Source organism: Vanellus vanellus, assembly GCF_965231255.1.
Source record: "Vanellus vanellus genome assembly, chromosome: 14".
In the NCBI taxonomy this organism is placed as follows: domain Eukaryota; kingdom Metazoa; phylum Chordata; class Aves; order Charadriiformes; family Charadriidae; genus Vanellus; species Vanellus vanellus.
The window spans coordinates 10,944,412-10,959,607 of record NC_138919.1 but is presented as its reverse complement, the minus strand read 5'-3'; the positions used below and the strand labels follow the sequence as shown (position 1 = coordinate 10,959,607).

Sequence of the window (15,196 nt, the reverse complement as noted above, 5' to 3'; positions counted from 1 at the left end):
AGAAATGAAGTCTCTCAGGTTTGCTGTGAGTGTTTAAATGCTCTGTAATGCTCACAGAGTTGTGTCAAATTGGGCGCTCTGCTGTAGCGAACATTTCTTTTTATCTTCTTGTGCTTGTGTTCTTCATCTGTAAAACAACAAAATAGTCCTCTTTGGAAGTTCTATGACAGTAACTTTCTTACACCTTGTTAAGATAACATGGTGGCAAGTACCATAAAAAAGACAAAAGGCATATTTAAATTCTCTTCAGCTAAGAACTTGATAATGTAAAGTAAATCAAGTGTGGAGAGACAGCTTGTTGGCTGAGTATTGCTCATCCTGAGCAGTGTGGACAAAGGCCCTATAGAAAACAGTGTGTAATTGTTAAAAAGATGCCTGTAGTGTAACATTTATGCAAATAAGCCACTTTGAACTTTTGGCTCAGATTGTTAAGATTTTGGTAAGATAATCACCTGAAATAGGTGGAGATCTTGGACAACCTAAATAATAGTGGTGATAGGGCTGGGTCTGATAGAATCCCATATAAGATACTCCCTGTCTGCATGATACTGTGCAGTTGTAAGGTTTACATGATTGTATTCTTTCTGTTAAAGTAGTATGCTAAGTTATACAATTTTATGAAGTTTTTTTATGAGTAATTGAAGTACTTCATAGGTCATACTTGTCCTCAGTGCAGTTTAAGTGGTTTATATGCTTGTCATTTGTCCATATTGATTTAAGAATCCACTACTGCTTCTTTATCCACTAAACTTGGATTCTTTTTTTTTTTCCAGAGGTATACCAACTTTGTTAAGTAGTTTGGATCCCATTTCATTGTGTGCATCTGCTGATATGCCAGAATTGCATGTCATACATTATACAGACAACCAACCATTGACCCCAGAAGAACAATTTGTTATCATGCACTTACACGAGGAAGAGATGAGTAAGCGAGAAAAGCCCCCTTCAAGAAATGATATAGAGGTATTGATAGAATTTCTTTTAAGGATAAAAGTAGCAGCAGTAATCATCTGCAATATATGTCTGTAAAATGTTCACTTAGAAGTAGTTGAGAAAAGAAGACAGTACATAAGAATTAGAAGATGTAAATAATCAGTATAGCAAACTGCTGTTAAATATGTCAACTCCTTTCCCATTTGTTTTGTCTTTCTAGCTACTCAGTCTGATTTTGATTCTAATGGGTTTGCAAGTGGGAGTATCTTCCCAAATTCTTAACCTCTTGCATTGTTGGGTGGTACTTCAGAGATCAGTAATTTATTATGCTGCACTCAGTTCTATTGGTCTATACACTTACATAAAACCAGATAGAAGTATTGTAAAAATGTCAGGCATTGGCAGTGCTTTAAAAAGAACCAAGAGCTAGATAACCAAAATCCATTCTATTCAAGCATGTTTCAATTGCAGAAAAGGTTCAAGTGATAGAAAAGGTGAAAATATTTTGTAGTAATTCATTATCTGTCAGAAAATTCATACAATAAGCATAATATTTTAAACATTTTTTAGCGGTACTGTTACTACATATATAATGGAGTGCAGGAAGACGTGCTGGCACCTCAGGATAAGGAAGTGATGAATGTGATCTTAAAGCATATTCCAACTCACATTCTTGCTAACACAGACCTGGAGAATTTACTTGCAAGTTTAAAAGAAGAGATTAAGGCAGACTATCGTATCGGCCTCATGAAAGCCATTGGTAAGACTCAAAATCTCTTAGCAATTCAGAGTATGTAGACATTTAATGCACTTTGAAAGCAAGTCTGCATTCTATTCTTAGCACCCATGGAGAATTCCTTTGGGGTCAGTAGAACTGCAGTAGGTATCTGAGAGAATATAATCTGTGATTGTGCTACATAACATTCCAGTTTCAACAAATATCTATTTACTAAACCCTACATTCCATTACTTAAGTAGACTCATTTCCAAGGTCAGTAGTTCTGGGTGGATAGAATAATTTTGTCCATACTTGCGCAGTTTCCCATTCCTAATTAAAATCCAAATCATGTTCAAAGCACGTGACACGTGATTCTGCATCATTTCATCAGATGTATAAAGAGGGGGTTGATCAAATGATGGTGGGCAAGGAGTGATCATCTTAATTTGTAGCAAAAGAAATTAGATAAGAAATTGGAAAGACATTGTTACTATAAATATAGTGAAGCACTGCAGCAGATAATTCATTGATGGAGGCTTTGAAGTGCATGATAGACAAGTATCTGTCAATAGCAGTCTAAGTATATTTGATCCAGATGTGGGGAGCGGGTAAACTAGGCTATTTTAATAGATACTTTCCAGACTAACATTTTTGTTATTCTGCAGTAAGTGAGTGATACCCGTTACCAGCCAAATTAATCTGTGTCATAACTCCAGTGAAGTCAGATGTTACATGGGCATCATGTCACAAGTTCAAAGAATTTCATTTAAAACATTACAGGATTAAGGAAAATTAGATGATACATCAATCTGCATGATTACACTGCTCAAGTTCAACAAATAGAAGTTCATCATATATAAATAAATACAAAAGAATGTAATAGTCCTTGAAAATAGGTAGTGCCCATCTGAAAATGAATGTGAGTTCTGTAGAACATGAGGTTTTTTATTTGCTTTCCAGTAGTCTTACAATTTTCATGGGTTTTCCACATGTTAAATAATTCCTTTCCATTTTCTTAAATATGTGGACCATTAAGTATGTGTGGCCTACTTAATTATTCATGACAGCATAAAAAGAAGAGATTGCACAGTTTTTACTCTGCCTTCTATAGTCTCTGATATCTCTCCAAGTACCCTTTAGTTTGCCTTTTATCAATGCCACAATTTTAGTGTTTGTGGTCCCTTTTTGTGGTAAAGCTAATATCAACAAGGGGTAGTGAGACTGCTTCCCAGGTTATGTTAATCTCCTATATAATGGGCCACTGGTCAGATCTGGTAGCACATGAGTTTCGGCATTGAGCAGATCATAGATCAGTCCTTTGAATGGCATATCCTTTCTAGATGCAACAGATGATTCATAAAATTCCTGTGTTTCACAAACATTTAAGAGGCCTTCTAAAAATCATCCTTGAAAGAGATATTTCCGCCCCTGGTTTATGGATGAGGAATTGAAGCACAAAATAAATACGCTTCAACTGAAAAGACAGAATGAAAAGCCTTTTCTCCTGCCTCCTATTTTTAGAACCATGACCAAGTCTTGTTTTCTTTTTCTGGAATAATGTTATAGTCAAATTGGTAATTTGATTATTGTGACGTATTTCATCCTAAAAACATGCAGGTAACTATATGACAGTGTATGAGTTTTAAATGTGCAGAATTCTATGACTTCCTGAACTACAGAGATACTGTGTTTTCATGTGCAAGTTTTGACCGTACGTGCAATCTCACCATGACATATATGATTTATTCTAGTTGATTACATCTTGATGGATCCAGCTGAGAGAGAGAGACTGGTTATTGGAAGTACCCCACGCCCTTTTCCCCAGAGAGTTGTCCGTGCACCAGTCCCATGGCACAGCTCTTACGAAGAAGTGAAAAGCTGGAATGAAAGGAATCTATTCATAGTGAATCCATTGATGCCCACTTTGCAACAACTGTGGCTTTCTGAGTAAGAGGTCTTGTTCATAGAATCTTAGTTAAATTCAGAATGTTTTTATTTTATGGCTTGGGTGCCTCTGCTGACTTCTCTACATATGCCACAGAGATCCTGGGGGAGCCAGTAGAGAGAAAGTGGGAAAATCTGTTCTGTTTTCTAAGCCCATAAGAATTTCAACAAAAAATTATTGTTTCCTGCAGACTGCAAGCATTAACATGTTTTTGTGTCCACAGTGAAGAATGGGTAACTTTTTGATATGAAGAGATCATCCCCTTTGTTAAAAGATGTTATACCTAAATTAAGATTCAATGCTCATGTAAATAGTGATTTGGAATTCTCATCTTGATTCCTGAAATTAACAGAATTAACTCTTAAAATTGAGTCTCTTTCAAATGTCTGTAGTTGGAAGTTGTTCTGGGGACTTTGAGAATTGAGTGTTTTCTTAAGAAGTTAAATATGGTAGTGAGTAATCCTGAGAACTGGTTTTGCGTTTAAGTAGCATTTGTAGGAATTTAAGCTCTTGTATGTTACAGACTGTGATATACACCATGCTGATGAATATTTTTTCCGCTCAGGTAAAAATTATTTTTTCCCCTCAGGGTAGCCAGGATAGGTACTTATTACTATTAATGTGGAATAGAACTAGTAGGTGTCATTCTGTATGATCTTTAATGCCTGGATACACTAATGAATCTAGAAAAAGGACAAGAAATTATTCTGATCATTTTAGCAAAAGTTTAACACAATTTTAAATATAACAAGTACAAAACAAAATTTGTGAAGCCTTTTATGTTTGCCAATAGCAAAAAAAAACCATTAGAAGTGCACTTGTTCAACAGCTTATCAATAAAGTGATATGCATCAATGAAATTGTATTCTTAGTGTTTATAAATACATGATACCTTCCTGACTATATTTCATGCTTTTTTTAAACAGAATTCCATAAAATATCTACTATTTGTTTTACTTCCATAGGTATAGTCACCTAAGGTTTGTACGCACTGAAGAAATGCTTTGTGGAGACCTGCCACTGTTGCCCACTGAATTTGAAGAGGTCATTCAAAGACACTGTGTGGAAGCTCACGATATTCTTCAGAACAAGTCAGTGCAAAATGTAGTAACAGTAGATAGAGTGTCTTAGGATCTGATTTACATGAAGCTCCATTTTTTAAAACAGATCTTTGACTGAGATGACACACCTCCCAACCACAAGGCTGCCAAAACAAAGGGGGAAATAGTGAAGAGGGGTAAACATCTAGATGGTAAAAGAGCTATTGAAACTGCGAGGGAGCTTGCACAAGAGCAAATGGGAATAAACTGGATATGAATGTAGATTGGAAATTAGAAGGTTTCTAACCATGAGAGTACTGGAGTCTAAATCTATAAAAATGGTTACAGAAAACCTAACTTTTTTTAATTACAGAAATTGATCAATGTAGGAAAGACATTATAAGAGATAATAGCCCATGATATCAAGTGACTGCATTCTGCCACCTGAGATCTCTTCCAGACTCAAAGTTCCCAGTTAATGCTAATAATTTAATATTGTCACTAGTATTTTGTCTATTAATATTAATTTAACTAATATTAGGGGCCCATTGTAACAAGAATTCTTAGCTTAAATACTCAGGTTTCCTCTAAGTCCTGGTAGGTGCAGTTTTGTTTGACATGTAATTAAGAATTCTCTCCTAGCCCTTTGGATTTTGCTTATTCTTTGGGTAATTTCTGAGCTTAGATTTCATTACAATGAGCAAAGTAAGACTAATATGCTTTTAAAAACTTCGTCTCCATATTATTTTGTTGTAGGTGGATCCCAACTTGTGCATCCATTTTGCTTGATCAAAAAAGGAAATGGCTTCATTTTGCTCCTGAAAATGACTGTGATTCCTCTCAGAGAGTTGAAAGCTATTTTCGTTCAGTGGGAACTCTAATGTCATTACAATTACGTGAGATGGTTGTTAACTCCGTAGAAGATCTTCTTGCGTTTTTTATGATCCACAAGGTATATGCTGTGCAGTATATCTGTAGTTTTCAGTGTTACATAGATATGATAATTCATATATCCATAAAATGTAATGCTCTTTGAAGGCTAAAATATCCCAGATAGCTCTTACCTCTATAAAAAATGGCTGGATCCTTCAAACAGTTGTGCATACTCAGTGGAATTTTCTTTGTGTTGTCACAAACTGCTCACTTGAATAATCATTTTGCAGGCTTAGGGTTACAACTAGCAGTTTTTGGGAGTTTTCAACTCTGTCTTGGGGGGGGTGTTGGGTTTTGTGTCCTGATTTTTTTTAAGTTTTATTTTTCTTAGCCTTAACCAGGAAAAACACTTAAATGTGTTTTTCTGAAAGCACATGAATAATCCTCTTTAAAGTCAAAAGTGTGCATAGTCATGCACATAATTCTTTACAGAGGTAATTTATGTGTGTAGTATCTCTGTGTATACCAAATTAATGCCCTGTACTATTTCAAGTAATGCACATAATCATAATAAACATTACACCATGAGAGTTTTTACCATTGTTTTGGCTACAATAAAGTTGCCTTTTAGTTTAAATGAGTTATTAAATATCAGATCACCCAGTATCTACCATGATAAGACAAAGTGAAACATATTTAAACAGAATAAATGTGGCAGATTAAATACTGTGTTGCAGCAAGCGGACAGAGGGTAACACTTAATACAATATGCGGTCAAACTTATGCCAAGCCTTGCATCTGGGCAATGATGGTGTTGCTGATGGTTGGGTTTTTTTGGGGGGTTTGTTTATTCTTGTCAGTTGGTTTGTGTTTTGTTGTGTATTTTTTTGGTGGTTGTTTTTTGTGTGTGGTTTTGTTTTGTTTTGTTTTTTTCTTTAAATCATTATAGTATCTACATTATGAGTCCATGGATTAGGACTCCATTACTGTAAAGGCAATTTAGGGGTAGGGCAGTTCTTACTAACCATGCAAGGCAATTAAAAAAACGGGATCTTGTATTTGTTTCTAGATTTTATTTCTCATAGGCATTATGGATATTTTTTTTGACCTTTTGTTCTTTACAGTAATTAGTGCTTTACTTCTGTTACATAAGGGAACATCAAAGCAATTTGGTTTAAATCCAGTTTCCTAATTCCAACTTTTACAGATTCATTTGGAGTTGGCACCTTGTGTATTGAGGCATCAGTGTTTTGAACAAAGATCAGGGACGAAGATCCCATTGGTGCTGTGTAGTTAAGAGATTTGGGGGAGTTGACATGCCTGAGGAATGGGATGCCATCCAGAGGGCCTTGACAGGCTCGAGAAGTGGGCCCATATGAACCTCATGAGGTTCAACAAGGCCAAGTGCAGGGTCCTGCACCTGGGTCAGGGCAACCCCTGGTATCAATATGGGCTGGGGGATGAAGGGATTGAGAGCATCCCTGTGAAGAAGGACTTCGGGGTATTGGTGGATGAAAAGCTGGATGTGAGCTGGCAATGTGCGCTCGCAGCCCAGAAAACCAACCATATCCTGGGCTGTGTCAAAAGCAGCGTGGCCAGCAAGTTGAGGGAGATGGTTCTGCCCCTCTACTCCACTCTGGTGAGACCCTACCTGGAGTACTGCATCCAGTTCTGGAGCCCTCAGCACAGGAAAGGCATGGACCTGTTGGAGCAGGTCCAGAAGAGGGCCACAAAAATTATCAGAGGGCTGTAGCACCTCTCCTATGGGAACAGGCTGAGAGAGTTGGGGTTGTTCAGCCTGGAAAAGAGAAGGCTCTGGGGAGACCTTATTGTGGCCTTTCACTACTTAAAGGGGACCTACAGGAAAGATGGGGTCAAACTTTTTAGCAGGGCCTGTTGCAATAGGACAAGGGGTAATGGCTTTAAACTAAAAGAGGGAAGATTTAGACTAGATATAAGGCAAAATTTGTTACGATAAGTGTGGTGAAACACTGGCACAGGTTGCCCAGAGAGGTGGTACATGCCCCATCCCTGGAAACATTCAAGGTCAGGTTAGACGGGGCTCTGAGCAACCTGATCTAGTTGAAGATGTCCCTGCTTGTTGCAGGGGAGGTTGGACTAGATGGCCTTTAAAGGTCCCTTCCAACCCAAACTATTCTGTGATTCTATGAGTCTTTTAAACACGTATAGTTATATTTGATTTCTTTGTCATGTAGAATTTTCATTCTTTTCCCTAAGGATGGAAGTGATTTTACAGAACCATATCAAGAAATGCAGTTCTTCTTACCTCAGATACTAACAGTGAAACTCAGTGTACAAGAACCCAAGATTGTCTTTGAGCCACCTTTGAAAGAATGTTGGGATTTAATCAGTCATTGCTTCAGGGAGATCCTGCACAGTGCTGAGGAACTTCCAAAGGTTGGCTACGTTATAGCTGCATACAAAATACAATATGAATAAAAACTGCCTATGACATAAAATGTTAAAATGAGGCAGAAAACTGATGTAGAAGATAAAGATGAGGGTTGTGTATCATGAACTGTGTGACCTTTTGCGATTACAGAAGATAACATAGGAACTGTTCTTTTTCAGATTCAAGTTATATTAAAGCCATGTTTTGATTTTCATATAGTTTTTGCAAGCAAACTATGTGTGTAACCAAGTGCTAATTATGAATCAGAGCCTTTCCACATTGCAGTGTTTTTACCAAGTAATACTTTTTTATTAAAGTGGTGGGTGAATGGGTATTAGAATACCTTATTTCCTCTATCATATGTGTTATTACAGTATTTGCAATGGTTTCCTTTAGGTAGAAAGATTTCTATTTCCAGAATTAAAAAGAGATGATCTCACTCTCAGTACAGTCAAACCAGATGAATCACTGTTTTCAGAGTATGTGAACAAACTTGAAAAGATATTTGAGAGCAACATACTTGGTCCACAGAAGTAAGTTTTGGATGTTAACTCTATTGCCCATTCAAACCCTCAGATTGATAAAACTATCCATTAGACTCAAACAAATAGTTTGAGTTTATTTGTTTTTTATTATAGAGAATCTTCACATTGGAATCTTATAGTTTTTTTTGTGATCTTCTGTGTTTAAGGTATTTAAACGCATACAGGAAGTACAGCAATCTTTTGAACAACAATGCACAGCAAGATGTCACAGATTTCTTGAAAGAAGGTCATTCTTTAGAAGTTTTAACAGAGGTAGTATGTAACTGACAACTGACATGTTCATACAGCAGCTAAGACATCACACTTGACTTCCCATTATACTGCCTAAAGAACTCTTATTTGAATAACTTGTTTTACCCTTGGGAATACTAGGGAAGCCATCTCAATTTACATAACCCCTTACTGTAAGGCTGCTGTGCAAATGTAAAGCGAGGTTTCTTTATGGCCACCTTCTGTGGGTTCTATTTGATCTTAAAAGTCCAGTGGAAGACCGCCCAGAGTATCTGGTGAATCGGCAGCTTGCTGGTCTTTTCATTGTCTTGTCCTTGGTCAGCCCTGTGTACTTTTCTCTGCATTCCTGAGTTAGCCTATAGCTAAATACTTCTCTAGGCAACTTGTGGTATTTCTTAATGTGGCATATTACTGTGCAAACCTTACAGCCCTGGAGTCTGCGGATAGGAGCTGGGCTCTGGAAAGATAAAAAATAATTGTTCCTAATATATTTGGAACATATTATCCATTTTCTGGACGGGAACTAATTAGCATTGTTGTTTAGAACTTTTCATCTGTGATCTTCAAGGAAAAATAACAAATTTGTTATTTTCCATTTGTAGAAGATTGACAGCTTAACAAAACTGAAAAGAGAGATTGCTTCCATGCATGTCACTGTCCCTCTGGCCATGTTCTGTCTGGATGCTGTACAACTGAATGAGGAGCTCTGCAATCGGACCCAAAATCTTAAAGATAGATTGATTGAATTTGAAGTGATGGAAAACAGAGATTTAAATAAGAGGTACATGTTGTTAGCATGCATGATTCTTGCTGTCTGCGTGGACTGATGCTGTGTATCTGTGGATGAGATAACTTTATTCATCTACTAGGTTTTCTAGTGCTTACCAGACATGTGCAAGGGCACCAAAGTAGGTATTTAAAATTAACAGGAACAGAAATACTTGTAAATAAATATCTAACCTCGTCTATATATGATGTACACAGAGATTAGACTGGAAATATACCAGTATTCTTTCCTCCTTTACTGACCTTCTAGGATTTGAGTTGAGTTCCTTGCTTCCCCTGCTGGGGTCGAGCTAAAGCAACACGAAGAATGTACTGTGCAGCTCTGTGTTTGTCTTGTCCCTGACTTTTTTTTTTTCTTAGGGAAGTAATTGTCCTGATTGCACATCTTGCAAGTTTAAAGAAAAAAAAAAAGGACCTTGAAAATATAATTTGACTCCAGTGTAATGGGATAATTCTGGTCCTGTGAATTAAAAACACACCCACCTCACGCCCCCCAAACACCAAAAATTCCCAACAAAAGATCCCAACATTCTGGCAATTAAAGAATACTTCCACAGTGAAGGGAGAGAGACGCTGTAAAGAAATTATTCAACGCACTTATTTAAAAAGCATCTCTAGGTAGAGATGAACCACAGTCTAGAGGGGCCTCTCTGCTTCTGCTCACTGTGGAGGGGATCTAGACAATCAGTGAGCTTATGACAATGACCTTATGCTGAACACCTAACACTTGGAAGGCTTGACTTGGTTTAAATAGACCTATCCTTTGTGTATGGTTGCTGTTTGCATGCCTGCTGTCTGTATAGCTATTTCTAGTACTGAAGTGGAATCCAGAACAAGAAAATGTGTCACTATGAAGAAGGAAAATAACAGCATTTTTTTTTCCTTTCTGTATTTCCTGTTCCCACATACAATATAAAATAAATGTGATTGTTTAATAATTTTTTTCTTTATAACTTTGTTTCATACCATGCACTTGATTTTATTTCTGTGGGGTAATTAAGTGAGTTCTTGCTTATTGCATCCAAACATTTATTTCTGAAGCAGATTGGGTCTTGAAAAGGAAATTCTAAACCCATAGGAAGGAAACTGTTAGCGTGCTGTTAACTGTAATTTGGAAACAATTTAGCAATCATTCTATTATATATCAATTCTTGTAAACATAGTAAGACAATAGAACTGATTGTACAGAGCAAAATGGCATCCTTAATAAATGCTTATCTGCTGTCTGTATTCAATCTGAATACTTAATTTATGAAGAAATTTAATATTCTTGTTTAAAAGACAAAATTCATTAACAAGATCTTGCATCTCCCTTCATGACAGTTGCAGTGATATGTCTCTCCTCTTTTTGTTGTAGAATTTGTGATGAATATAACTTCATTGCAAACAGAGTAAGTGAGGTGCCTCTGAACACTGAAGAGCTAGTGGAATTTGATGCATACTTAAAGAAATCCAGTGAAGTTACTGTTGGTAAACTGAGACAGGAGGTTACTGAAGCAGCACACAGACTGGAATTCCTCATGGACTATGCAGATCTTTCTTGTATGTCTCAATTACAGAATATTGAATATAGAAGAATATAGAACAATATAGAAGAATATAGAAGTCTCTGTATGAATATATGTGTATATAGATATTGGGCTCTGCATGCATAAATGTTACAACTTCTAGAATGCTAATGGAAAGCTCCAATAGAGACCAAAAGGAAATAAAAACAATTTAGTAGAGGCCAAAATGTACCGATGCAGGAATGAGCACAGACAGTGCTTTTTTCTGTGTTTTAGAGAATGTCTTAGGTATTGTCAGCTTAATTGCATGTAATCTAGCCAAATAATTTTACACTTCTATGTTATTCAATAAAAAGTCTACAGTGGAAAACCACCTAAAAAGCAATGCCTCGAAAGCTCTATGACAGCTTTTGGAAAGTGTGAGAACTTGCATCTCTGCAGATGAATGTTATATCAGTGGAGGCTTTTTGCCATTTTGCTGTTCTTAGTTAATATAAAGGCTGTTCTCCAAGACGGAAAAACATCTGTACAAGTTGCTTTGAGTTTGCACTTCAAACCAAAAAATGTGCAATTCACAGATGCTGTATGTTATTTGCTGTACATAAAAACAAAGAGCAGTTACATGAATGCATAGCCACTTTAGAGGCAGGATGGTCCTTTCTGCTTAGAGCAGAATACACTCTCTGATCAGACAGTGATAGAAATAACTAGGATGTGCCATGTTTATTAGCATTTATTTCTGATTAAAATGTGGATGCCTATGGAAGCCAGGACATTTTTCTGTTACATTTTGGACTGGAGTGTTTGCATGTGCAGTATTTCATAATTACATATTCTTTGTAGCTAGGTTTATAACCATGTGTCCTGCAGTTACTTATAATGAGCTAAGTGCATTGAACAAATAGACAAATGTGAAGATGGAGATGTCTGCTCATTGTAGTTATTATGTTCTAGCTTTTCTGAATAATTCAGTATTTACAAATTGTGGCCTAAAAGTGGTTTAAACTTTACTTTTAGCCACCTTATGTAGGTATGTTATATATATTTAGTTAGGAGTGGTCTGTCTCTTTGTGTAGTTGAATGGAGCTTATATTCTCGAATAGCTGTTGTTACTAATTTTCTCTGCCTAACTAAGGTCTTATTCAGAGAATTTCACATTCTTAACTTGATTTTAGGGTTTTGCTATCAATCTAGCTCAGTTTAGAGGACAGTTCTCCTTGCAGTGAAGATAATTCAGCCAGCAGCTTGAAATACATAGCTTTTTAGACAGCTTATTCCTAAATGTAGTTTTAGCTATTTTGCTTACTCTTCACAACAGCCATTCTACTAGATCATTTGTTAAAAGGTATTTTCTTAAAGATATCTCTATATTTTTTGTTTTAGGTGATGACATAAACCTGAACAGCACAGTTTTCCATTGGCCTGATCAGATTGAGATAATCTTTGACAAGGGTAGAGATCAGTTATACAACAGCAGGAATCATGCAGAGATGGTTTTGCTTGAAAGGTACAGTGTTAAGGCATTTTCTTTCACTGAGTATTTTCAAAGAAAAGAAAAATCTCATTATCATGAAGAGGGAGTTAATGTCAAAGAAGGAAAACTTGGAGATTTCAGAAAAATACTGTTGATGAGAGTGGATTAGAATAGTCCATTGCTTAAACAGGCCTGAAAGGAGGAATGAAGGGTGTCGCTAGAATATTCATAATTTTATCTTGTTATATTGCTTAGTTCAGCCTTACACATAATTTTGTTACATTGTTTTTGCTCTTCCTTTCTTTCCTCCGGGTAGTAAAGGTAGCAAACATAAGTGAACTAAATCAATTGGAAGATTTGAAAATGAACCTTGAATTCTAATCCTGTGAACTGCATAGTAGTGATATAACTGATTAATAGCTTTCCTCTGGCATCTTTTACACTAGTATTGAGATCAGATTTCATTTGACAATGACTGTTAAAATTAATAAAATAATTGAAACCTGAAAAGGAATTAAACAGAACATCATATTACTGTAGCTATCTTTGCCTCAGGTGTTCTCAGTTTGAGGAAACTCTTGAAGGTTATAATAGAGAAGTAGAAAGCTACAAAAAGCGGGATGTCATGACCGTAGAAGAAATGAAGAACAACGCTGAGAAATTTAAGGAGTTAAATAAGAATCTAGATAATGCACTAACAGAATTTGAGGTTAGTATTTATTAGTCAAGTATGGAGTGAGTTGCAATGTGCTGGATAAGCAAAAGTTTGGTTTCTGTCCCTGTTTTTTTCAGGGTTCTGGCCGTATATTGTCAAGATGGTTTTAAAATTTCCAAATTCACCAACATGTGGCAAATGTCTTCTTGTCCCTGTATGCTGAGTTATCCCTACTGCTGATTTGAAGAGCATATTTTTTTTGGAAAAAAAGTTTAGGGAGTTTTTCAAATTGAAATACTGAATTTCAGTGTTTCCAAGCAGTTGTTAGTAGCAGAATGCTATCCACAGAAAACAGAATTCTTCTGGCAGCGTTGGCAGGAGCAGAAAGTTAAGGAGGTGGCATTTTCCCTGAACCATGGTTTGTGCTGCTGGAGCTGTGTTTTCAGTTCCTCTGCTTGTCCTCTAATTAAAACCAAATGTTTTTCAGCTGTTTGTATCACTTCCAGAATATGTGTTGTATCACAGAAAAGGAAGTTTCAGATGCTAGAAGGCAACTGAAGACCAAGATTCCTAGATTCTATACAGGGCTCTCCATCCAGTGTACTGTGTGGTTCTAGGCTGAATTGTTTGTCTTCACTGTGCCTCTGCTGGCAAATGAGTATGGTTACTTTGGAGAGATCTCACAGGCATTGTGAGGCTTAATTAATCTTCTAAATCGCAGTGAGACAGTGAGATTTCTGCATATATGGAACCTTAAGGATCAAGATTTTAATTAAGTCCCACTCAAAAGAGAAAATCGAACCAATTAAATGAGTTTACGATTTAGATAAATTGCTAGTCCTACATATCAACGCTCTTAATCTGATTTAAAGGCATCTGGTATATTTAATTAGTGTGAGTTAACAGCTCCAAGATGTTGTTATAGGTAGATCAGAACAAGTAATTATGTTTAAGTTTCTCAGTGCCTGATCTCAATGAGGGGTGTATCCACAGAATTTAAATTACATAACAATAAGCTTAGTGAATACATGAAGTTTAAAATTATATTGGAATGTGGATCTTTAAGTTTCTCTGCCTGCACCTCGCATTGAATGTTTAAAAGTTTTATGAAAGGTCTGTCGGCATTGTAAAAGCACAGACATGAGACACCGTCTGAATTCAGTGTCTGCACTTCAGACAGCATTTCTTTGTGCTTCACCTCCCTAACTGTAAAATGAAGAAGGTAATACTTTTTTTTTTTTATCTAAGTGTTTGCACAGTGATTTATACTGTAAGGTCTTTTGGACAAAGACAATATCTTGCCATGAAAAAGCACAGCAATTAATATCTGTTTTCATTGGAGCTCACAGATGTTTCTGTAATAGAAAAAAATTATGACAAGCAAAAAAAGAATATCCTTTAAGCCTATTGACTGAGGAGCTTACATCCAGGTTTCAAAGTGGGTTGGTAACTCATGAGCCTTGGTTTCACTGAATGCTGGGGTGCATTATCTACTTCTAAAATAGATAAAGAATTATAAAATTATTTGAGTAGTAAATATTACCAACAAATAACTAGGGGAATTTGCAAGAACACAGTTACCTTATTTACCTAAAATCCACAGGCCTAAATCTACAAATCTGTCTGACTTTATGACATGTAAAAAAGATGTATTCAGTATTAGCTATTTAAAAGTTTAAACAACTGTAGGAATTTTTGATGAAAGTAAGATTTTATTTTTTTTCCTTAAAGGCTATTAATAAAGAAGAGGAGTTACTTGAGCGGGAGAAGAGTCAATTTCCTCTACTGCAAACTATAATTGCAAACAAACAGCCCTTTGAGCAACTTTGGATAACAGCATATAATTTCCATAGCAAATCTGAGGAATGGATGAATGGTGAGGCTTTGGTGTTCATTTGATGCAGTGTGTCATTTTCAGTTAGTTAAGTAGAAGCTGAAAGGGTTGATTAGTTGTGAGAAAATAATTTTAAAGAAATAAATGCTGCTAAGCAGTGTGAAGTACAATTGTTGACTTGGATTTTGTGTTAAGATAATTTTTTGTAACGCAAATGATTTCCAGTTAAAGGAGAATTATT

At 36.2% G+C, this 15,196-nt stretch overlaps 1 protein-coding gene across 1 annotated transcript in view; it reads left to right on the top strand.

Annotated features, from left to right (window-relative positions):
* DNAH3 (dynein axonemal heavy chain 3) overlaps positions 1–15,196 on the top strand; it is a gene marked incomplete at both ends in the record, with an annotated part of 62,027 nt that overhangs the window by 6,283 nt on the left and 40,548 nt on the right. The window contains 13 exons of the mRNA XM_082490812.1: positions 774–963; positions 1,504–1,693; positions 3,403–3,598; positions 4,562–4,687; positions 5,393–5,588; positions 7,748–7,927; positions 8,319–8,455; positions 8,614–8,719; positions 9,301–9,479; positions 10,842–11,026; positions 12,376–12,499; positions 13,022–13,175; positions 14,853–14,997. Of these exons, the coding sequence (XP_082346938.1) occupies positions 774–963; positions 1,504–1,693; positions 3,403–3,598; positions 4,562–4,687; positions 5,393–5,588; positions 7,748–7,927; positions 8,319–8,455; positions 8,614–8,719; positions 9,301–9,479; positions 10,842–11,026; positions 12,376–12,499; positions 13,022–13,175; positions 14,853–14,997 (2,108 nt within the window). The remainder of the gene's footprint in view (positions 1–773; positions 964–1,503; positions 1,694–3,402; positions 3,599–4,561; positions 4,688–5,392; positions 5,589–7,747; positions 7,928–8,318; positions 8,456–8,613; positions 8,720–9,300; positions 9,480–10,841; positions 11,027–12,375; positions 12,500–13,021; positions 13,176–14,852; positions 14,998–15,196) is intronic.